We start from the raw sequence: 25,647 nt of genomic DNA on the forward strand, positions 1-25,647 counted from the left end.
CTGTCAACTAGATTGTTGTGGTAGATGCACAATTCTGTGAATATACTATGGAACATTAAGTTTTACACAATAATTGATAAATTGTATGATATTTAAATTATACGTCAACAAAGGGTATAAAACTATATGGACCATGTTTCGTCATTTTATCTTTAGTTCTGTGTCAAATGGACTGCAGAAACATGACCTTTCACTGCTACAATTCTGGACACTCTTCTAAAATATATTGCATAAGACAGATGGTATGTCCATACAAGATCCTTGATATTAGCTGAAGGATAGCACTCATAAGCATAAACGGGAAATTAATCACATCTTTGTAAACAGGTCATTTACCTTCATTTGTCTCCTTGCCATCCACATGCTCAGAATGTTGATTTAATGATATTGTATGTACTTTGAAATATAAGGGTTACATTTTAACTTCTTGGCTAATTTATCATTGGATATAACCATGAGAAATGACAGAAAGGAACAGCAACTGGAAAACAAGCATTGCATTGCACCAGGATGTCTGTGAAATGGACTTCAGTAATTCTGCTAATACAACTGAGCTTTTACTTTAGCTCTGGGAGTTGTGGAAAGGTGCTGGTGTGGGCAGCAGAATATAGCCATTGGATGAATATGAAGACAATCCTGGAAGAGCTTGTCCAGAGAGGTCATGAGGTGACTGTGCTGGCATCTTCAGCTTCCATTCTTTTCGATCCCAACAACTCATCCGCTCTTAAAATTGAAGTCTTTCCTACATCTTTAACTAAAACTGAGTTCGAGAATATCGCCATGCAAGAGGTGAAGAGATGGATAGAACTTCCAAAAGACACATTTTGGTTATATTTTTCACAAATGCAAGAAATCATGTGGAACTTTGGTGACATAATTAGAAATTTCTGTAAAGATGTGGTTTCAAATAAGAAATTAATGAAGAAATTACAAGAGTCAAGATTTGATGTCGTTTTTGCAGATGCTATTTTTCCCTGTAGTGAGCTGCTGGCTGAGCTACTTAACATACCCCTTGTGTACAGTCTCCGCTTCACTCCTGGCTACATTTTTGAAAAGCATTGTGGAGGATTTCTTTTCCCTCCCTCCTACGTACCTGTTGTTATGTCAGAATTAAGTGATCAAATGACTTTCATGGAGAGGGTAAAAAATATGATCTACATGCTTTCTTTTGACTTTTATTTCCAAATGTATGACATGAAGAAGTGGGATCGGTTATATAGTGAAGTTCTAGGTAAGTATTTTTTTTCAATCTGTAACTTATTTGTCTCTTTGAAGCAGAGCTTATATAAAGCCATAAAGTCAGGGTAGTGGGGTTTTGGTAAGTGAATTTATAAAACGAAAATACAGGATGATCTATCAATCTCACAAGTATTATAGAAAAGCTTAAATTACAGGGTCAGTTAAAACTGTGTGGCCATGATTCACACAGAAAACCCCAGGAAATCATAAACCTATGTATTAGTGCCTCTAAGACTTTAAGTAATTACTCATCTGTTTTAGTATACATTGTTTTACATCTTAAAATCTGTAAAACCCATCAAATAACATCGTACTGAATGCATAGATTTAGAATGAGTAGTTACACATTTTTCTACAACTATCTATATAACTGCCAAAATTATTTTTTCTGTAAAGCTTAGTTTTCTTATTTAGAAATGAAAAGATATTCCCATGTTACCAGAAGTTTTCCTTCACAGTAGAGAGAGAGAAAGTCTATATCTCTGATGCAAAAATCATTAAAGATAATTTGAAGTTTCTAATGTTTCTATACTCTTTCATTAAAGAATTGGAAACCATTCATTTGGAGACCAATCATCTTATTGGAATGTGAAGGTGGTTATATCTACATAGTTGCTTTTCAAACTATGTCTCTTTATTAAAAGATATAAGACAGATTAAGGTTGAGTACAAATCTTTATTTCAATAATTTCTCAAAAATATCTCGCTATAATTTACAAATATATTTACTTAAAGATAATATTATTAAGATCTTAGCTTAAATCTAAAAGAGTACAAAGTTTTCATCCATACTGTCCACGTAGTCCACAGTTCACTTGAAGAACCAAAGATAAAAGGATTGGCTTAATGAGTTGTGTAAACTAGAGTACTTCTTAGAAAATTATTTTTATGGGTACAGTAGAATTAATTGAATATGGAGCTCAAAGAGTTGTTTAAATGTCCATATGCTACTATTGAAGCTTTAAAAAGAAAAGAAATTGGTGTTTAATTCTCTGTGGCTTGTTTTAATAATTATTTATGATTGTGAGTATACTGATGTCACATTAGATATGTAGCTTTTTTTATCTTTTTTTTAAAAATTTATTTATTATTATTAAACTTCAAGTTGTAGGGTACATGTGCACAACGTGCAGGTTTGCTACATATGTATACTTGTGCCATGTTGGTGTGCTGCACCCATCAACTCGTCATTTACATCAGGTATAACTCCCAATGCAATCCCTCCCCCCTCCCCCCTCCCCATGATAGGCCCCGGTGTGTGATGTTCCCCTTCCCGAGTCCAAGTGATCTCATTGTTCAGTTCCCGCCTATGAGTGAGAACATGCGGTGTTTGGTTTTCTGTTCTTGTGATAGTTTGCTGAGAATGATGGTTTCCAGATGCATCCATGTCCCTACAAAGGACACAAACTCATCCTTTTTTAAGGCTGCATAGTATTCCATGGTGTATATGTGCCACATTTTCATAATCCAATCTGTCACTGATGGACATTTGGGTTGATTCCAAGTCTTTGCTATTGTGAATAGTGCTGCAATAAACATACGTGTGCATGTGTCTTTATAGCAGCATAATTTATAATCCTTTGGGTATATACCTAGTAATGGGATGGCTGGGTCATATGGTACATCTAGTTCTAGATCCTTGAGGAATCGCCATACTGTTTTCCATAATGGTTGAACTAGTTTACAATCCCACCAACAGTGTAAAAGTGTTCCTATTTCTCCACATCCTCTCCAGCACCTGTTGTTTCCTGACTTTTGAATGATCACCATTCTAACTGGTGTTGGCTGTATGAATGTCTCCTTTTGAGAAATGTCTGTTCATATCCTTTGCCCACTTTTTGATGGGGTTGTTTGTTTTTTTCTTGTAAATTTGTTTGAGTTCTTTGTAGGTTCTGGATATTAGCCCTTTGTCAGATGAGTAGATTGCAAACATTTTCTCCCATTCTGTAGGTTGCCTGTTCACTCTGATGGTAGTTTCTTTTGCTGTGCAGAAGCTCTTTAGTTTAATGAGATCCCATTTGTCAATTTTGGCTTTTGCTGCCGTTGCTTTTGGTGTTTTAGACATGAAGTCTTTGTCCATGCCTATGTCCTGAATGGTGCTACCTAAGTTTTCCTCTAGGATTTTTATGGTATTAGGTCTAACATTTAAGTCTCTAATCCATCTTGAATTAATTTTCGTATAAGGAGTAAGGAAAGGATCCAGTTTTAGCTCTCTACTTATGGCTAGCCAATTTTCCCAGCACCATTTATTCAATAGGGAATCCTTTCCCCATTTCTTGTTTCTCTCAGGTTTGTCAAAGATCAGATGGCTGTAGATGTGTGGTATTATTTCTGAGGACTCTGTTCTGTTCCATTGGTCTATATCTCTGTTTTGGTACCAGTACCATGCTGTTTTGGTTACTGTAGCCTTGTAGTATAGTTTGAAGTCAGGTAGCGTGATGCCTCCAGCTTTGTTCTTTTGACTTAGGATTGTCTTGGCAATGCGGGCTCTTTTTTGGTTCCATATGAACTTTAAAGCTGTTTTTTCCAATTCTGTGAAGAAGCTCATTGGTAGCTTGATGGGGATGGCATTGAATCTATAAATTACCTTGGGCAGTATGGCCATTTTCACGATATTGATTCTTCCTATCCATGAGCATGGTATGTTCTTCCATTTGTTTGTGTCCTCTTTTATTTCACTGAGCAGTGGTTTGTAGTTCTCCTTGAAGAGGTCCTTTACATCCCTTGTAAGTTGGATTCCTAGATGTTTTATTCTCTTTGAAGCAATTGTGAATGGAAGTTCATTCCTGATTTGGCTCTCTGTTTGACTGTCACTGGTGTATAAGAATGCTTGTGATTTTTGCACATTAATTTTGTATCCTGAGACTTTGCTGAAGTTGCTTATCAGCTTAAGGAGATTTTGGGCTGAGACAATGGGGTTTTCTAAATATACAATCATGTCATCTGCAAACAGGGACAATTTGACTTCTTCTTTTCCTAGCTGAATCCCCTTGATTTCTTTCTCTTGCCTGATTGCCCTAGCCAGAACTTCCAACACTATGTTGAATAGGAGTGGTGAGAGAGGGCATCCCTGTCTTGTGCCAGTTTTCAAAGGGAATTTTTCCAGTTTTTGCCCATTCAGTATGATATTGGCTGTGGGTTTGTCATAAATAGCTCTTATTATTTTGAGGTACGTTCCATCAATACCGAATTTATTGAGCGTTTTTAGCATGAAGGGCTGTTGAATTTTGTCAAAAGCCTTTTCTGCATCTATTGAGATAATCATGTGGTTCTTGTCTTTGGTTCTGTTTATATGCTGGATTATGTTTATTGATTTGCAAATGTTGAACCAGCCTTGCATCCCAGGGATGAAGCCCACTTGATCATGGTGGATAAGCTTTTTGATGTGCTGCTGAATCCGGTTTGCCAGTATTTTATTGAGGATTTTTGCATCGATGTTCATCAGGGATATTGGTCTAAAATTCTCTTTTTTTGTTATGTCTCTGCCAGGCTTTGGTATCAGGATGATGTTGGCCTCATAAAATGAGTTAGGGAGGATTCCCTCTTTTTCTATTGATTGGAATAGTTTCAGAAGGAATGGTACCAGCTCCTCCTTGTACCTCTGGTAGAATTCAGCTGTGAATCCATCTGGTCCTGGACTTTTTTTGGTTGGTAGGCTATTAATTATTGCCTCAATTTCAGAGCCTACTATTGGTCTATTCAGGGATTCAACTTCTTCCTGGTTTAGTCTTGGAAGAGAGTAAGTGTCCAGGAAATTATCCATTTCTTCTAGATTTTCCAGTTTATTTGCGTAGAGGTGTTTATAGTATTCTCTGATGGTAGTTTGTATTTCTGTGGTTTCAGTGGTGATATCCCCTTTATCATTTTTAATTGCGTCGATTTGATTCTTCTCTCTTTTCTTCTTTATTAGTCTTGCTAGTGGTCTGTCAATTTTGTTGATCTTTTCAAAAAACCAACTCCTGGATTCATTGATTTTTTGGAGGGTTTTTTGTGTCTCTATCTCCTTCAGTTCTGCTCTGATCTTAGTTATTTCTTGCCTTCTGCTAGCTTTCGAATGTGTTTGCTCTTGCTTCTCTAGTTCTTTTAATTGCGATGTTAGAGTGTCAATTTTCGATCTTTCCTGCTTTCTCTTGTGGGCATTTAGTGCTATAAATTTCCCTCTACACACTGCTTTAAATGTGTCCCAGAGATTCTGGTATGTTGTATCTTTGTTCTCATTGGTTTCAAAGAACATCTTTATTTCTGCCTTCATTTCGTTATGTACCCAGTAGTCATTCAGGAGCAGGTTGTTCAGTTTCCATGTAGTTGAGCGGTTTTGATTGAGTTTCTTAGTCCTGAGTTCTAGTTTGATTGCACTGTGGTCTGAGAGACAGTTTGTTATAATTTCTGTTCTTGTACATTTGCTGAGGAGTGCTTTACTTCCAATTACGTGGTCAATTTTGGAGTAAGTACGATGTGGTGCTGAGAAGAATGTATATTCTGTTGATTTGGGGTGGAGAGTTCTATAGATGTCTATTAGGTCTGCTTCCTGCAGAGATGAGTTCAATTCCTGGATATCCTTGTTAACGTTCTGTCTCGTTGATCTGTCTAATGTTGACAGTGGAGTGTTGAAGTCTCTCATTATTATTGTATGGGAGTCTAAGTCTCTTTGTAAGTCTCTAAGGACTTGCTTTATGAATCTGGGTGCTCCTGTATTGGGTGCATATATATTTAGGATAGTTAGCTCTTCCTGTTGAATTGATCCCTTTACCATTATGTAATGGCCTTCTTTGTCTCTTTTGATCTTTGATGGTTTAAAGTCTGTTTTATCAGAGACTAGGATTGCAACCCCCGCTTTTTTGTGTTCTCCATTTGCTTGGTAAATCTTCCTCCATCCCTTTATTTTGAGCCTATGTATGTCTCTGCGTGTGAGATGGGTCTCCTGAATACAGCAGACTGATGGGTCTTGACTCTTTATCCAGTTTGCCAGTCTGTGTCTTTTAATTGGAGCATTTAGTCCATTTACATTTAAGGTTAAGATTGTTATGTGTGAACTTGATCCTGCCATTATGATATTAACTGGTTATTTTGCTCGTTAGTTGATGCAGTTTCTTCCTAGCCTTGATGGTCTTTACATTTTGGCATGTTTTTGCAATGGCTGGTACCGGTTGTTCCTTTCCATGTTTAGTGCTTCCTTCAGGGTCTCTTGTAAGGCAGGCCTAGTGGTGACAAAATCTCTAAGCATTTGCTTATCTGTAAAGGATTTTATTTCTCCTTCACTTATGAAACTCAGTTTGGCTGGATATAAAATTCTGGGTTTAAAATTCTTTTCTTTAAGAATGTTGAATATTGGCCCCCACTCTCTTCTGGCTTGAAGAGTTTCTGCCGAGAGATCTGCTGTTAGTCTGATGGGCTTCCCTTTGTGGGTAACCCGACCTTTCTCTCTGGCTGCCCTTAAGATTTTTTCCTTCATTTCAACTTTGGTGAATCTGGCAATTATGTGTCTTGGAGTTGCTCTTCTCGAGGAGTATCTTTGTGGCGTTCTCTGTATTTCCTGGATTTGAATGTTGGCCTGCCCTACTAGGTTGGGGAAGTTCTCCTGGATGATATCCTGAAGAATGTTTTCCAACTTGGTTCCATTTTCCCCCTCACTTTCAGGCACCCCAATCAGACGTAGATTTGGTCTTTTTACATAATCCCATACTTCTTGCAGGCTTTGTTCATTTCTTTTTCTTCTTTTTCTTTTGGTTTCTCTTCTCGTTTCATTTCATTCATTTGATCCTCCCTCGCTGACATTCTTTCTTCCTATTGATCGAGTCGGTTACTGAAGCTTGTGCATTTGTCATGTATTTCTCGTGCCATGGTTTTCGTCTCTTTCATTTCGTTTGTGAGCTTCTCTGCATTAATTACTCTAGCCATCAATTCTTCCACTTTTTTTTTCAAGATTTTTAGTTTGTTTGCACTGGGTACGTAATTCCTCCTTTAGCTCTGAGAAATTTGATGGACTGAAGCCTTCTTCTCTCATGTCGTCAAAGTCATTCTCCATCCAGCTTTGATCCGTTGCTGGCGATGAGCTGCGCTCCTTTGCCGGGGGAGATACGCTCTTATTTTTTGAATTTCCAGCTTTTCTGCCCTGCTTTTTCCCCATCTTTGTGGTTTTATCTGCCTCTGGTCTTTGATGATGGTGATGTACTGATGGGGTTTTGGTGTAGGTGTCCTTCCTGTTTGATAGCTTTCCTTCTAACAGTCAGGATCCTCAGCTGTAGGTTGTAGCTGTAGGAGATTGCTTGAGGTCCACTCCAGACCCTGTTTGCCTGGGTATCAGCAGCAGAGGCTGCAGAAGATAGAATATTTCTGAACAGCGAGTGTACCTGTCTGATTCTTGCTTTGGAAGCTTCCTCTCAGGGGTGTACTCCACCCTGTGAGGTGTGGGGTGTCAGACTGCCCCTAGTGGGGGATGTCTCCCAGTTAGGCTACTCAGGGGTCAGGGATCCACTTGAGCAGGCAGTCTGTCCCTTCTCAGATCTCAGCCTCCGTGTTGGGAGATCCACTGCTCTCTTCAAAGCTGTCAGACAGAGTCGTTTGCGTCTGCAGAGCTGCTGTGTTTGTTATTGTTTACGGTGCCCTGTCCCCAGAGGTGGAGTCTACAGAGACAGGCAGGTTTCCTTGAGCTGCTGTGAGCTCCACCCAGTTCGAGCTTCCCAGCAGCTTTGTTTACCTACTTAAGCCTCAGCAATGGCGGGCGCCCCTCCCCCAGCCTCGCTGCTGCCTTGCCAGTAGATCACAGACTGCTGTGCTAGCAATGAGGGAGGCTCCGTGGGTGTGGGACACTCCCGGCCAGGTGTGGGATATGATCTCCTGGTGTGCCTGTCTGCTTAAAGCGCAGTATTGGGGTGGGAGTTACCCGATTTTCCAGGTGTTGTGTGTCTCAGTTCCCCTGGCTAGGAAAAGGGATTCCCTTCCCCCTTGCGCTTTCCAGGTGAGGCAATGCCTCGCCCTGCTTCAGCTCTCGCTGGTCGGGCTGCAGCAGCTGACCAGCACCGATCGTCTGGCACTCCCCAGTGAGATGAACCCAGTACCTCAGTTGAAAATGCAGAAATCACCGGTCTTCTGTGTCGCTCGCGCTGGGAGTTGGAGACTGGAGCTGTTCCTATTCGGCCATCTTGCTCCGCCCCCTAGATATGTAGCTTAACCTCACAATTCTCCTACTACTTTCTTATAAATATTCATGGGCAAAATAAAAAATACATAAAATTAAATTATGTCTATAAATGAACATATGTATATATTTTTCAAAGCACAGACACTTTGCCTATATTTTTGCCTTCATTATTCTAACCCCTTTCAGAAAATTACCTAATGTAATTATCTTGTGTCTTCCACCTTTTCTTTTTTTTATTCTTGTCAGGAAGACCCACTACATTATCTGAGACAATGGGGAAAGCTGACATATGGCTTATTCGAAACTCCTGGAATTTTCAGTTTCCACATCCACTCTTACCAAATGTTGATTTTGTTGGAGGACTCCACTGCAAACCTGCCAAACCCCTACCTAAGGTAAACATACTGTCATTGGTTTTTTTGTTGTTGTTGTTGGCTTTGAATTTTCAGTAGAAATGATTCTACGGTCTTCATTCAGAGTGTTTGACTTATACTGAAAGAAAGATGGGAAGTGGGTGGGGTAAAGTAGATACTAATTAGAACTCATGTACATAGTGATACCATCACACGTATGTGAGTTTTATGAGTACTACTAATAGAGAGGAATACTAAGAAGACTTCAAAAATAGAGTTGGTTGAATTAAAGTCTTCATTATTTAACACCTAAGAAGGTATTGATCATTCATTCAAATAATATTTACAAAGGGATTAGTACAAAACACAGGTAAGTGCACAATTTTCAGTGAAAAAAATGGACTTAGTTTCTGTCCCCACATACCTTACATTCTACTTGAAAAGATAGAATATGTGCAAGTAATAAAAATTATATAAAAACTATTATCTCAAGGAAAAACCCAATGACAAGAAAGCATCAGTGGAGATAATAGAAAGTATCCTGGAGTCACTGATTACTAAGATGAGAGCTGAACAATACACAGGAATAAGTAAAAGAATGATGGGGAGAGATACACAAAAGAAGGAAAGCAGGTAAAGTCATCAGGATAGTTCTCAAGTCCTCAGGTTTTATTTGTAGGGAGAGACTAAGAATCAGATGATGCTGAGAGGCAAATTAGAGCCAGATACATATTAGGAGTTGAAATATTTTTTAAGCACATTGAAAAACTGTGAAAAAGAGTTAAGAAAGAAAGCTATATGAAAAGATTCTCTTCTTTAAGAAGAGCTTTCAAGATATTCAATGATTAAATTGCAGGAGGGTCAGAATAAAGAGCCAGCCATTCAGGAAATTTTGCATGGATTCAGGTAACAGATGATGGAAAAGTGGACGAGTATGTTGATAGAAATAATGATACCTACATTTAAAAAATAGTGACAACTTTATGTTGTGTTGTGTGGAAAAATATTAACACAGAAAAACACTTGAAATGTCTCTGACCTGTAATCAGTTACTCAGAGATAGTATTTATTTTGCAATTATTGTTACTTTGCTATTATTACTAATAGTGCTAATTACTTAACATGTGCAGGTCACTTGCGATATCATTCTTCGTTTAATACAGCCAGATTTTTCAGTACATCGGAATTATATGATCTTGCAAAGTCATAGTTGACAGACACCATGTGGACTTGACTAAAAGTAGACTTATCAGTTTATCAGTTTTGACAGTAAAATGAGCTATCGGGAGAACCCGCTCCTGATGTTTCACGTGGGTTCTTTTCTATTTCCTAAGTGTCTCGGCTGGGTTGAGAAATAAAGAGAAAGAGCACAAGAGAGAGAAATTTAAAGCTGGGTGTCCGGGGGAGACATCACATGTCGGCAGGATCCGTGATGTTCCCGGGGACGTAAAACCAACAAGTTTTTATTAGCGATTTTCAAAAGGGGAGGGAGTGCACGGATAGGATGTGGGTCACAGAGATCACATACTTCACAAGGTAATAAAATATCACAAAGCAAATGGAGGCAGAGCGAGATCACAGGACCACGAATGAGGTAAAATTAAAATTGCTAATGAAGTTTTGGGCATTGTCATTGATAACATCTTATCAGGAAACAGAGTTTGAGAGCAGATAACCTGTCTGACCACAGTTTACTAGGTGGGAATTTTCCTCCACCTAATAAGCCTGGGAGCACTATAGGAGACCGAGGCTTCTTTCATCCCTTAGGCTTCGACCATAAAAGACCGAATGCCTTAAAAAGGGGCTGTCTATAGGCCTACCTTCAGGGCGCATTCTTTTCTCAGGGATGTCCCTTGCTCAGAAAAAGAATTCAGTGATATTTCTCCTATTTGCTTATGAAAGAGGAGAAATATAGCTTTGTTCCATCCGGCTCACTGGTGGCCAGTTCAAAGTTACCTCTCTTGTTCCCTGAACATCGCTGTTATCCTGTTCTTTTTTTAAGATGCCCAGATTTCATACCATTCAAACACACAGGCTCTACAAACAATTTGTGCAGTTGACACAATCACAGGGTCCTGAGGTGACATTCATCCTCCTCATCTTACAAAGAAGATGATGGGATTAAGAGATGAAAGTAAAGACAGGCATAGGAAATCACAAGGATATTCACTGGGGAAGTGATAAGTGTCCATGAAATCTTCACAGTTTATGTTCAGAGATTACAGTAAAGACAGGTGTAAGAAATTATAAAAGTATTACTTTGGGGAACTAAAAAATGTCCGTGAAATCGTCACAATTTATGTTCTTCTGCCACAGCTTCAGCTGGTCCCTCGCTCTGGGTCCCTGACTTCCCACAGCAATGAGCTAGTTAAAATTCTAAAATTCTCTCATAGGTAATAAGGATCTTCACCAGTATCACAGCTTAAAACACTTCCTCAACAAAATAAATGTGTTCCTATAACATTTGCAGACAAACTCAGTTTCACTTGATCTTACTAAAGCATTTAAATCATTCTTCATTGAGACCCCAGGGGTTTATGTATTACACCATAAACATACTCTATGAAAGCAGATGATTTTTGTCATATGACAAGTAACTCATTAAAGCTCCCTGTGTCAACTTGTCTTAACATCATAGCTGCCTGACAGAGAAGCACAGAGATAATGAACAATGCATGTATAATAAAGACCAAATAATTTATACCAATTGTATCTGAATAGTGTTCTTAGTTTCAATACCAAAAAAAATCTGTCGGCATATAAGATTATATTCTTTATGAAAGAACACAATAAACTCATATATTTTAAATTAATATCACACTTTTAAAACCTGTATACAAAGCAAGCATTCTTTATTACATTATTAAGTAATTTCTTAAAAGATAATTTTTGTCCACATAAAACTGAGATTTTATTCCATTGTTAAAACTCAATATCTATATTGAATGCAAATTGCATGGGCTTTATATGATAACTTTCTCAAGAGACAAAAGCTGGGGTAAGACTAATGAAAAATCTATGCCACCCTGCCCTACTCTTGAAAGATGTCCCCACTCACACTAAGGGAAAGCGATAGTGTCAGTAGGAAGGGGAAGAGAGTAGGATTTGTAGAAGGACAAGAAAAAGGATGACTAGTAGTACAATAGTGATAATTACTACTATTAGCTGTTGTTACTAATTTGCAGAAAGATTTGAATGCAAGTCAGTGGTTGTGAAACCAGTTCTTTGTTTATTATGTAAAATAATTGCTAACCCAGGTTGCTTTCATTTCAATTAAATATTAGATTCTCAGACAATTTCTATATAAGAGGATAAGACACGACAAAATGTATCAGGTGTTTAAAAATGAATATTGCCATAAGTTTTATACTATATTCATGTGAAATCATACAGAGAAAAAAATTAATTAAGGTACATCTATTCGACATTATGGAAAATATGCATGAAATTAGCATTGGAAGTCGTCCAACATCTTAAATGAAGGAATGATTAAAAACTTACACTATGTGCATACAATAGCATTACAATAATTTTATCAATGAAATATTCAATTACACTGTCAGCTGTAATACAAACAAAGGGAGTTAGAAAATGATAAACGTAACAAGATGACAAGTTTTTGCAGGAGGAAAATGCATACACAATAAGATTAACATTTTCTAAATAAGTGTCACATGTGTACATTGAGCTATATAAATAGGACAAAAGCCATGATGAAAAAACATATTTTACATAACTAATACCACAACATAAAAATTTTAGGAAAATTTTATTTAAAAAAATTTTTCATGCTTTTATAAAATTTCTTACATTAATTTTATATTATTTTTATGATGTTATCACAGAAGAAGAAAGAACCAGTCCATATCAGTGATGAATCTGTAAACAGAGGTTAGGTTCCTTCAACATTGCATGGATAAACCAGGGCTCTCGGCATCAAGCTAGTGAGGTGAAACACTGAACACCAGTTACAGTAAATATGGCTACAGTCAACTGCAGTCACACACAATACCTAGATGCCCCAAGTATTACCTGGAAGAGCAGTACAATGACTCTTATGTTAAGATTAAAAATCATATTTTAAAAAACACTCTGTTATATGTGGTCTACACAGTTAACATTTGGACTTTTTTTCTTTGTTTTATTAAGAACCATAAGGAAAAGTTTTACCACAATGATTAAATCTGAAAGTATTTAAGTTTAAATATTGGCATTCATTGGAGAACGTAAGTCAGAATAATTCACAATCGATTGCAGCCAAGCACATCTTCACCAGGAGTGTAATGTGGTGTGAGTGAGCTACTCAAAAGAGAGACAAGATCTCCCCTGCAAAAAGGTCTGGTGGCCTCTTCTATTCTGATGCAAGTGCTGCCTCTGAGACACAACAAAGTGATGATGAGAGTTCCTCACGTGCAGTAATAAATAGCACATTAGTTTAACAGTGTGATTTCAGGTCAATAGGTGCTCCACCTAAACAATAATCTGAAAATATGGTCATTCAACTATGTAACTGTATAGTGCACAATTCTGTATTATAAATAAGACTCCTGGACTTATTCACAGAAATTCCAAATTACAATACCAAACTCCAGAATGTCAGTGGTTCTTAACCATCAGCTTTTATTTTTGCTTAGTTTTTCAAAAACTACCAGAAAACTCTGACAAACTTTAAGTGAAGTATAAAGCACTGTAGAGAAACATAAATGTAGACATAAAGTTATCCCAACAGTGAGCAGCTTATCCTCAGAGCTCATAGTGAGGAAAGTAAACACTAATGGCTTCCTAATAAAAGAATCCTACAGACAACCTACCTGAAATCAACACAAGTGATTTAGTAGAACAACAATATAGAATTAAAGCTGAGTGGTGCCACTTTCCAAGAACCTATATTACTAATTTTAGTAATATAAGAGAAGAGTCTGTGTGTAATATTTTTAACATTATCTCCCTGACTACAATGTAATAGCTCCACTTCTTTTCTCCCTTACACACATGCACACAAATACACACACATACACACAGTTACACAAATATCCTTAGCAGCGTCCACCTATCTCACATTTTGTATCTAATTGCAAAAAACCTGAGTGATTGAGTCAGTTAGAAAATATTATTTACTCCAATGATTACTCAAAATACCTGATTTTCTCTCTTTAGTAATTTGTGCCAATTCTTTCAGTAGTGCCTGCTATGCTGTTACTCTTTTGTGATGAAACAAATTCTTTTTTCACAGGAAATGGAAGAGTTTGTACAGAGCTCTGGAGAAAATGGTGTTGTGGTGTTTTCTCTGGGGTCAATGGTCACTAACATGAAAGAAGAAAGGGCCAACGTAATTGCATCAGCCCTTGCCCAGATCCCACAAAAGGTAAGATGAAGTGTCTTACTGGTGTGGAAAACTACTGAAAGAGGCTGTTAAAGTTTGTAAGTAATCCAATTATAGAAACTTCTGACAAATGTGAAGTTGGCCAAAAGTTGAAAAATTAGAACAAGGATATTCCTGGAGAAACAGTGATAAGTTTGAAAATTGTGGTTGCATTTAAAAAAAAAAATGTTTTTAAGTATGAACATTCCCCTATGTAAATATGTGGACAATAAATTGTATGGAGAAAGGTATTTAAAAAGTGTTTGGAGACTTTTCACCTCCTGTCCCATAAAATTTTGAATTGTGTATGTGATCTACATGGAAAGAATATTAAAGAGTAGATTGAACTCTTTATAGCCGAATATAGCCTTAAATGTGCTTGTATAGCATCCACCAACAGAAGTCATAGTTGTGCCTCAGACTTAGAGGTTGCATGTGGCCCTGGGGGAGTTCCTACCCTTGGTATGCATGAGTGGTTTCTATTAGCATCAGTGGAAACTCACTACTCCATATGTATCCACCAAAGGCAACTTGAGACCCAGAGTTATTTTTAATTTCTGATATTAACACTCATACATACTGCTGAATTTAACTCAATATATTTCAGGTAAGTGAAAATGGTGCTTAATATAGTCTTAGAATGACTTTCAGGTGTTTTCATAAAAACATGTGTATCCAGAACTGTTTCCTTGTAGAAATACAAGTAAGACTTATGATCATTTTCTTCAGAACAGTTTTCCTAATCTCAGCCGTATCCAATGAGTGAAGAACACTTGACTGATTCTTGGGCCATCTCTGTTACTTATCGTACTCTGGAAGCTCTTGGTGAATGTTTACAGTTATGGAATGTAATATTTCTATTTGCACTTTAAGTCAGATGCTTATATAAAATACTTGACAACAAGTGGAGAAGATTGCCTCTGTTAGTAATTATGCGGTATATACTTTATTTAAAGATCTGTGGTAGTATAACACGATTGAATGTCGTTAATTTAGGAATAATAACTGCCACATGTGGGGAGTAGGGGAGTAAGGAAAATGAATTCCAATCCTGTGATTAAAAGTGTAATCTATAGGCCAGACATAGTAGCTCACGCCAGTAATCCCAGCACTTTGGGAGACCAAGGTGGGCGGATCACGAAGTCAGGAGTTCGAGACCAATTTGGCCAACATGGTGTAACCCCATCTCTTCTAAAGATACAAAAAATTACCCAGGCATGTTGGTATGCACCTGTGATCGCAGCTACTTGGGAGGTTAGGGCAGGAGAATCACCTGAAGCCAGGAGGCAGAGGTCGCAGTGAGCCAAGATTGCACCATTGCACTCCAGCCTGGTCAACAGGGTGAGACTCCATCTCAAAAAAAAAAAAAAAAAAAAAAAAAAAATTGTAAACTATGGACTCCACTGTAGTACACTTCAGGATCTAGAAGTATTATTTTTGTAAAGATGGAGTTTGGAAGATATTGCTAATGTATTTTACTTCAACTTATGGAACAAACTTTTTAAGTATATTAATAAATATTCCCATATAGTTACTTTTATACATTTTTAAAATAAACTTTATGGATATGAAAAATTAAAAAAGAAACATTGTGACTAAAAATTTAGCTGTTGAGTAAGCACTAATTATCTCAGATATTAGTTCAAAATCAAAAATATACACGAACAATGCTAAAATAATACAGAGGGTATTGTTCATTGATAATAAATTTGGCATTAATAGCATAATCAGGAATAAATTTATTCAAGAAATGTAGGTGAAGTTTTGGTATTACCATGATATTGGGGTCAGGTAAGAGATACCACCAAATTCTCTCCCTGTCCTTTGACCCTTTCGTTTAAGAATTCCTGAGGACACTGTACACACTACTGGTGTTATCAGAAAAAGTTACATTTGAATAGGTAACTTCACTAGTACAATAACAATAGCAGGTATTTCAAAAAGTCTCACATACATCATGCAGTTTAGGCTTGCCGTGTAATCCAACCTCTTGTACTTCCTGTACATTTTTGAAGAGGTGTATCTGAGTAATGTTCAGGGTACTATTCAGAGAAAGAACAGCCTAGGCTGACAGACAACTTGTCCAAGTACCCACACAGTTTCAAAATTAGTAACTTAAACATAAAATGTCTTGGCTATAGCAGAACATATTAATCACTGTTGTCAAAGCTTTGTAGCACGTTGTCTTGGTGGTAATAATCAGTTGATCAAATTCAGCAAAATACAATTTTGAGTTTATGCAACAGCTGTATTTTTATTCATGATACCAACAGGTTCCTCATTTCTATGCCAGAAAGTATCCAAAGTTAGAAATACTGATAGTACTCTGAATTTGTGTCAAAAATGGTCCCTTGAAATTTATTTTGGAAGTAGTGCTTGATAATTTATAATTCCAATGAAGTTATACACACTACCCTTGCAGCATTAATCTCTTTCTTATAAGTAGCTTATTTATGGTCTTGCTATTTTGTCAATCAAGGGACAACGGGCTCTAACATTATAACCTACACACAAGCAGGTACGTGTGAACTACTTGTCAAATTACTCAAAAAGAAATGAATACATTCAAATTAAATTTGGAAGATGAAAACTAATATAAAATACAAAAAAGAAAAGAAGCACACAGGTCATTATGAAATTGTTAGTTTTTTACACTAGAATTATAATGAATAGTTAAAATTTTTATACTTTTTTAGAATATTTTTATTTTTAAAAATTAATTTAACTTTTATTTTTAGCTTTTATTTTAAGTTCAAGGGTACGTGTACAATTTTTTTACATAGGTAAACTTGCGTCATGGGGTTTATTGTACTGACCATTTCGTCACCCAGATATTCAGGCTAACATCAGTTAATAATTTTTCCTGATCCTCGTTCCCCTCCCACCCTCCAGCCTCCAATACACAGCAGTGTACGTTGTTCCTTTCTATGTGTCCACATGTTGTCATCTTTCACCTTCCACTTATAAGTGAGGATATGCCATATTTTTATTTCCATCTCATTGCTAGTTTGCTAAGCATAATGGCCTCCAGCTCCTTCTATATCCCTGCAAAATACATAATTTTGTTCTTTTGTTATGGCTGCATAATATTCAGTAGTGTATATGTACCATATTTTCTTTATTCAACCCATAATCGATGGGCATTTAGGGTGATTCCATGTCCTTACTATTGTAAATAGTACTACAATTAATATACCTGTGCAAGGATCATTATAAAAGAACAATTTACGGTCTTTTCATTACATACCCAGTAATGGGGTTGCTGGATTTCATGGTATTTTCCCCTCTAGGTTTTTGAGGAATCGCCACTGTCTTCCACAATGGATGAACTAACTTACATTCCAACCAACAGAGTATAAGCAAGCCTTTTCTGTACAACCTCGCCCACAGCATGATATTCTGACTGGTGTGAGATGCTGTCTCATCATGGTTTTGATTCGGATTTCTCTAATGATCTGTGATGTTAAGCCTTTTTTTTTTTTTTTTTTTTTTTTTTATATATGATGACTGGCCGCACGTAGATTTCTTCGAAAAAGTGTAACAATTTTTAAATACTTGAACTTTTTATTTATTTATTTATTTATTTATTTATTATTATTAAACTTCAAGTTGTAGGGTACATGTGCACAACGTGCAGGTTTGCTACATATGTATACTTGTGCCATGTTGGTGTGCTGCACCCATCAACTCGTCATTTACATCAGGTATAACTCCCAATGCAATCCCTCCCCCCTCCCCCCTCCCCATGATAGGCCCCGGTGTGTGATGTTCCCCTTCCCGAGTCCAAGTGATCTCATTGTTCAGTTCCCACCTACGAGTGAGAACATGCGGTGTTTGGTTTTCTGTTCTTGTGATAGTTTGCTAAGAATGATGGTTTCCAGCTGCATCCATGTCCCTACAAAGGACACAAACTCATCCTTTTTTATGGCTGCATAGTATTCCATGGTGTATATGTGCCACATTTTCTTAATCCAATCTGTCACTGATGGACATTTGGGTTGATTCCAAGTCTTTGCTATTGTGAATAGTGCTGCAATAAACATACATGTGCATGTGTCCTTATAGCAGCATAATTTATAATCCTTTGGGTATATACCCAGTAATGGGATGGCTGGGTCATATGGTACATCTAGTTCTAGATCCTTGAGGAATCGCCATACTGTTTTCCATAATGGTTGAACTAGTTTACACTCCCAGCAACAGTGTAAAAGTGTTCCTATTTCTCCACATCCTCTCCAGCACCTGTTGTTTCCTGACTTTTTAATGATCGCCATTCTAACTGGTGTGAGATGGTATCTCATTGTGGTTTTGATTTGCATTTCTCTGATGGCCAGTGATGATGAGCATTTTTTCATGTGTCTGTTGGCTGTATGAATGTCTTCTTTTGAGAAATGTCTGTTCATATCCTTTGCCCACTTTTGGATGGGGTTGTTTGTTTTTTTCTTGTAAATTTGTTTGAGTTCTTTGTAGGTTCTGGATATTAGCCCTTTGTCAGATGAGTAGATTGTAAAAATTTTCTCCCATTCTGTAGGTTGCCTGCTCACTCTGATGGTAGTTTCTTTTGCTGTGCAGAAGCTCTTTAGTTTGATGAGATCCCATTTGTCAATTTTGGCTTTTGCTGCCGTTGCTTTTGGTGTTTTAGACATGAAGTCTTTGCCCATGCCTATGTCCTGAAGGGTACTACCTAGGTTTTCCTCTAGGATTTTTATGGTATTAGGTCTAACATTTAAGTCTCTAATCCATCTTGAATTAATTTTCGTATAAGGAGTAAGGAAAGGATCCAGTTTCAGCTTTCTACTTATGGCTAGCCAGTTTTCCCAGCACCATTTATTAAATAGGGAATCCTTTCCCCATTTCTTGCTTCTCTCAGGTTTGTCAAAGATCAGATGGCTGTAGATGTGTGGTATTATTTCTGAGGACTCTGTTCTGTTCCATTGGTCTATATCTCTGTTTTGGTACCAGTACCATGCTGTTTTGGTTACTGTAGCCTTGTAGTATAGTTTGAAGTCAGGTAGCGTGATGCCTCCAGCTTTGTTCTTTTGACTTAGGATTGTCTTGGCAATGCGGGCTCTTTTTTGGTTCCATATGAACTTTAAAGCTGTTTTTTCCAATTCTGTGAAGAAGCTCATTGGTAGCTTGATGGGGATGGCATTGAATCTATAAATTACCTTGGGCAGTATGGCCATTTTCACGATATTGATTCTTCCTATCCATGAGCATGGTATGTTCTTCCATTTGTTTGTGTCCTCTTTTATTTCACTGAGCAGTGGTTTGTAGTTCTCCTTGAAGAGGTCCTTTACATCCCTTGTAAGTTGGATACCTAGGTATTTTATTCTCTTTGAAGCAATTGTGAATGGAAGTTCATTCCTGATTTGGCTCTCTGTTTGACTGTCACTGGTGTATAAGAATGCTTGTGATTTTTGCACATTAATTTTGTATCCTGAGACTTTGCTGAAGTTGCTGATCAGCTTAAGGAGATTTTGGGCTGAGACAATGGGGTTTTCTAAATATACAATCATGTCGTCTGCAAACAGGGACAATTTGACTTCTTCTTTTCCTAACTGAATACCCTTGATTTCTTTCTCTTGCCTGATTGCCCTAGCCAGAACTTCCAACACTATGTTGAATAGGAGTGGTGAGAGAGGGCATCCCTGTCTTGTGCCAGTTTTCAAAGGGAATTTTTCCAGTTTTTGCCCATTCAGTATGATATTGGCTGTGGGTTTGTCATAAATAGCTCTTATTATTTTGAGGTACGTTCCATCAATACAGAATTTATTGAGCGTTTTTAGCATGAAGGGCTGTTGAATTTTGTCAAAAGCCTTTTCTGCATCTATTGAGATAATGATGTGGTTCTTGTCTTTGGTTCTGTTTATATGCTGGATTATGTTTATTGATTTGCGAATGTTGAACCAGCCTTGCATCCCAGGGATGAAGCCCACTTGATCATGGTGGATAAGCTTTTTGTTGTGCTGCTGAATCCGGTTTGCCAGTATTTTATTGAGGATTTTTGCATCGATGTTCATCAGGGATATTGGTCTAAAATTCTCTTTTTTTGTTGTGTCTCTGCCAGGCTTTGGTATCAGGATGATGTTGGCCTCATAAAATGAGTTAGGGAGGATTCCCTCTTTTTCTATTGATTGGAATAGTTTCAGAAGGAATGGTACCAGCTCCTCCTTGTACCTCTGGTAGAATTCAGCTGTGAATCCATCTGGTCCTGGACTTTTTTTGGTTGGTAGGCTATTAATTATTGCCTCAATTTCAGAGCCTACTATTGGTCTATTCAGGGATTCAACTTCTTCCTGGTTTAGTCTTGGAAGAGAGTAAGTGTCCAGGAAATTATCCATTTCTTCTAGATTTTCCAGTTTATTTGCGTAGAGGTGTTTATAGTATTCTCTGATGGTAGTTTGTATTTCTGTGGGGTCGGTGGTGATATCCCCTTTATCATTTTTAATTGCATCGATTTGATTCTTCTCTCTTTTCTTCTTTATTAGTCTTGCTAGTGGTCTGTCAATTTTCTTGATCTTTTCAAAAAACCAACTCCTGGATTCATTGATTTTTTGGAGGGTTTTTTGTGTCTCTATCTCCTTCAGTTCTGCTCTGATCTTAGTTATTTCTTGCCTTCTGCTAGCTTTCGAATGTGTTTGCTCTTGCTTCTCTAGTTCTTTTAATTGCGATGTTAGAGTGTCAATTTTAGATCTTTCCTGCTTTCTCTTGTGGGCATTTAGTGCTATAAATTTCCCTCTACACACTGCTTTAAATGTGTCCCAGAGATTCTGGTATGTTGTATCTTTGTTCTCATTGGTTTCAAAGAACATCTTTATTTCTGCCTTCATTTCGTTATGTACCCAGTAGTCATTCAGGAGCAGGTTGTTCAGTTTCCATGTAGTTGAGCGGTTTTGATTGAGTTTCTTAGTCCTGAGTTCTAATTTGATTGCACTGTGGTCTGAGAGACAGTTTGTTATAATTTCTGTTCTTGTACATTTGCTGAGGAGTGCTTTACTTCCAATTACGTGGTCAATTTTGGAGTAAGTACGATGTGGTGCTGAGAAGAATGTATATTCTGTTGATTTGGGGTGGAGAGTTCTATAGATGTCTATTAGGTCTGCTTGCTGCAGAGATGAGTTCAATTCCTGGATATCCTTGTTAACTTTCTGTCTCGTTGATCTGTCTAATGTTGACAGTGGAGTGTTGAAGTCTCTCATTATTATTGTATGGGAGTCTAAGTCTCTTTGTAAGTCTCTAAGGACTTGCTTTATGAATCTGGGTGCTCCTGTATTGGGTGCATATATATTTAGGATAGTTAGCTCTTCCTGTTGAATTGATCCCTTTACCATTATGTAATGGCCTTCTTTGTCTCTTTTGATCTTTGATGGTTTAAAGTCTGTTTTATCAGAGACTAGGATTGCAACCCCCGCTTTTTTATGTTCTCCATTTGCTTGGTAAATCTTCCTCCATCCCTTTATTTTGAGCCTATGTATGTCTCTGCGTGTGAGATGGGTCTCCTGAATACAGCAGACTGATGGGTCTTGACTCTTTATCCAGTTTGCCAGTCTGTGTCTTTTAATTGGTGCATTTAGTCCATTTACATTTAAGGTTAAGATTGTTATGTGTGAACTTGATCCTGCCATGATGATATTAACTGGTTATTTTGCTCGTTAGTTGATGCAGTTTCTTCCTAGCCTTGATGGTCTTTACATTTTGGCATGTTTTTGCAATGGCTGGTACCGGTTGTTCCTTTCCATGTTTAGTGCTTCCTTCAGGGTCTCTTGTAAGGCAGGCCTAGTGGTGACAAAATCTCTAAGCATTTGCTTATCTGTAAAGGATTTTATTTCTCCTTCACTTATGAAACTTAGTTTGGCTGGATATAAAATTCTGGGTTTAAAATTCTTTTCTTTAAGAATGTTGAATATTGGCCCCCACTCTCTTCTGGCTTGAAGAGTTTCTGCCGAGAGATCTGCTGTTAGTCTGATGGGCTTCCCTTTGTGGGTAACCCGACCTTTCTCTCTGGCTGCCCTTAAGATTTTTTCCTTCATTTCAACTTTGGTGAATCTGGCAATTATGTGTCTTGGAGTTGCTCTTCTCGAGGAGTATCTTTGTGGCGTTCTCTGTATTTCCTGGATTTGAAAGTCGGCCTGCCCTACTAGGTTGGGGAAGTTCTCCTGGATGATATCCTGAAGAGTGTTTTCCAACTTGGTTCCATTTTCCCCCTCACTTTCAGGCACCCCAATCAGACGTAGATTTGGTCTTTTTACATAATCCCATACTTCTTGCAGGCTTTGTTCATTTCTTTTTCTTCTTTTTTCTTTTGGTTTCTCTTCTCGCTTCATTTCATTCATTTGATCCTCCATCGCTGACATTCTTTCTTCCAGTTGATCGAGTCGGTTACTGAAGCTTGTGCATTTGTCACGTATTTCTCGTGCCATGGTTTTCGTCTCTTTCATTTCGTTTGTGAGCTTCTCTGCATTAATTACTCTAGCCATCAATTCTTCCACTTTTTTTTCAAGATTTTTAGTTTCTTTGCGCTGGGTACGTAATTCCTCCTTTAGCTCTGAGAAATTTGATGAACTGAAGCCTTCTTCTCTCATCTCGTCGAAGTCATTCTCCGTCCAGCTTTGATCCGTTGCTGGCGATGAGCTGCGCTCCTTTGCCGGGGGAGATGCGCTCTTATTTTTTGAATTTCCAGCTTTTCTGCCCTGCTTTTTCCCCATCTTTGTGGTTTTATCTGCCTCTGGTCTTTGATGATGGTGATGTACTGATGGGGTTTTGGTGTAGGTGTCCTTCCTGTTTGATAGCTTTCCTTCTAACAGTCAGGATCCTCAGCTGTAGGTTGTAGCTGTAGGAGATTGCTTGAGGTCCACTCCAGACCCTGTTTGCCTGGGTATCAGCAGCAGAGGCTGCAGAAGATAGAATATTTCTGAACAGCGAGTGTACCTGTCTGATTCTTGCTTTGGAATCTTCCTCTCAGGGGTGTACTCCACCCTGTGAGGTGTGGGGTGTCAGACTGCCCCTAGTGGGGGATGTCTCCCAGTTAGGCTACTCAGGGGTCAGGGACCCACTTGAGCAGGGAGTCTGTCCCTTCTCAGATCTCAACCTCCATGTTGGGAGATCCACTGCTCTCTTCAAAGCTGTCAGACAGAGTCATTTGCGTCTGCAGAGCTGCTGTGTTTGTTATTATTTACTGTGCCCTGTCCCCAGAGGTGGAGTCAACAGAGACAGGCAGGTTTCCTTGAGCTGCTGTGAGCTCCACCCAGTTCGAGCTTCCCAGCAGCTTTGTTTACCTACTTAAGCCTCAGCAATGGCGGGCGCCCCTCCCCCAGCCTCGCTGCTGCCTTGCCAGTAGATCACAGACTGCTGTGCTAGCAATGAGGGAGGCTCCGTGGGTGTGGGACACTCCCGGCCAGGTGTGGGATATGATCTCCTGGTGTGCCTGTCTGCTTAAAGCGCAGTATTGGGGTGGGAGTTACCCGATTTTCCAGGTGTTGTGTGTCTCAGTTCCCCTGGCTAGGAAAAGGGATTCCCTTCCCCCTTGCGCTTTCCAGGTGAGGCAATGCCTCACCCTGCTTCAGCTCTCGCTGGTCGGGCTGCAGCAGCTGACCAGCACCGATCGTCTGGCACTCCCCAGTGAGATGAACCCAGTACCTCAGTTGAAAATGCAGAAATCGCCGGTCTTCTGTGTCGCTCGCGCTGGGAGTTGGAGACTGGAGTTGTTCCTATTCGGCCATCTTGCTCCGCCCCCCAATACTTGAACTTTTCATTGATAATCTGATTTTTTCTAAGGTATTATTTTGGAAAATCATGATATCCTTATGTGCCTAACTAATTATAAAAGTTGAGAAAACTAAATGTGAGTATTCTATTTACATCAGTCTTTGAGTAGTTCTGATTTACTAACATCCCTTGATCTCGTTCCTATCCTTTAACAGTTCTAACATTATATAACTTTTGAATTCCACTCATGGAATAAGATATTTTCTTTACTGTAACAGGTTCTGTGGAGATTTGATGGGAAAAAACCGGATACCTTAGGCCTCAATACTCGGCTTTATAAGTGGATACCCCAGAATGACCTTCTAGGTAAGACTCCAGTGAACAAATACTGGATATATTAGTAACAGCACATTAGAGTGTTAATAGTTAATCATGAAACAAGCTTTTTGAATATTTGTTTAGGAAAAGCAAAATGTAACTTCTTTATATTTATTTACCAGTCCTAGGGGAAAAAGAGTACGCTATAATTATTGGTATTTTATGATATACGCTCACATTCTTTATGGTCAGAATCAGCAAGAATCTTTATTTCAGGTGTTAGTACATCACATAGAACTTTTCAATAACTTCCTGAGCTGTCTCTCTGTCTCCTATTTCTACAACTTTACACCTGTTGTTTCCTCTCCTGCAGGGTTATTTCAAATGCCACCAAAATATTAGCTTTTCTATCACCAGTGATTCTGTATTTTCTGAAGGATTAAATTGCTAATCTAATTCATAAAGTGATGACATCATGATGAAGTGTGACCTGTCCTTCCTCAATCCTAGCACCACCACCAACCCACTGCCTGCTGCCTTGCACACCCCACCTATCACACTCTGTGACTGCACTTAAAACAGCGGTTCACATCATGCCCATCTCTTGCTGTCTTCTTTATTACACACTTAAAAAATCTAGATCGCACTTTTTCATTAGTCCAATTGGAACTCTTGTATTTTTTGCAGTCTGAAGTCACACACACCATGCAGCCTTCACTTACATACCCAGCACAAGTACGTGTTTTTTCCTCTGAAGTCTGAAAAGCAATAGCAGATTAGTTCAATGTGTTATCTAGAAAACACTGTCACTTTCAGAGCCTTTCATTGTGCATCTGATTTTATTCCTATGAATAATTTTTCTAAAATTCATGCAATCCTAGGTCATCCAAAAACCAGAGCTTTTATAACTCACGGTGGAGCCAATGGCATCTACGAGGCGATCTACCATGGGGTCCCTATGGTGGGCATTCCATTGTTTGCCGATCAACCTGATAACATTGCTCACATGAAGACCAAAGGAGCAGCTGTTAGATTGGACTTCGACACAATGTCGAGTACAGACTTGGCGAATGCACTGAAGACAGTAATTAATGATCCTTTGTGAGTAGAACAATATTTTTCACTAGGTGGTATTTATAGATAGCTTCTCTTGTCAAGAGTGAGTGTGAGTTTCATCCTTTTTATAAGAGTGTAATTCTGAAAGAATTTAAATGATTTAACCAAACTGAAATCTGCTTTTATTTTTTATCTGTTATTTAAAAACTGTATTTGAAACCCATATGTCTAATGAATAGCCAGTTAGTGAAACAATTTTCTACACAAAAATACTTTTAAAATGATATAGAAAATATAAAAAATACATTTCTTTTTTTTTTATTACTATTATTATAATGTAAGTTCTAGGGTACATGTGTATAACATGCAGGTTTGTTACATATGTATACTTGTGCCATGTTGGTGTGCTCCACCCATCAACTCGTCAGCACCCATCAACTCATCATTTATATCAGGTAGAACTCCAAATG

At 38.1% G+C, this 25,647-nt stretch overlaps 1 protein-coding gene across 4 annotated transcripts in view; it reads left to right on the forward strand.

The window, feature by feature from the left end:
• Positions 1 to 510: 510 nt before the first annotated feature.
• Positions 511 to 25,647, forward strand: part of LOC103235708 (UDP-glucuronosyltransferase 2B9) — a 37,996-nt gene continuing 12,859 nt past the window's right edge. For 2 of the 4 annotated variants that reach the window (XM_073017320.1, XM_073017318.1), the window contains exons 1-5: positions 511 to 1,231; positions 8,627 to 8,775; positions 13,967 to 14,098; positions 24,082 to 24,169; positions 25,003 to 25,222. In XM_073017320.1, the coding sequence (XP_072873421.1) occupies positions 511 to 1,231; positions 8,627 to 8,775; positions 13,967 to 14,098; positions 24,082 to 24,169; positions 25,003 to 25,222 (1,310 nt within the window). The remainder of the gene's footprint in view (positions 1,232 to 8,626; positions 8,776 to 13,966; positions 14,099 to 24,081; positions 24,170 to 25,002; positions 25,223 to 25,647) is intronic. The other 2 variants (XM_073017322.1, XM_073017321.1) reach the window with 2 other exon arrangements.

This window comes from Chlorocebus sabaeus, chromosome 7 (genome assembly GCF_047675955.1).
Source record: "Chlorocebus sabaeus isolate Y175 chromosome 7, mChlSab1.0.hap1, whole genome shotgun sequence".
Classification (NCBI taxonomy): Eukaryota; Metazoa; Chordata; class Mammalia; order Primates; family Cercopithecidae; genus Chlorocebus; species Chlorocebus sabaeus.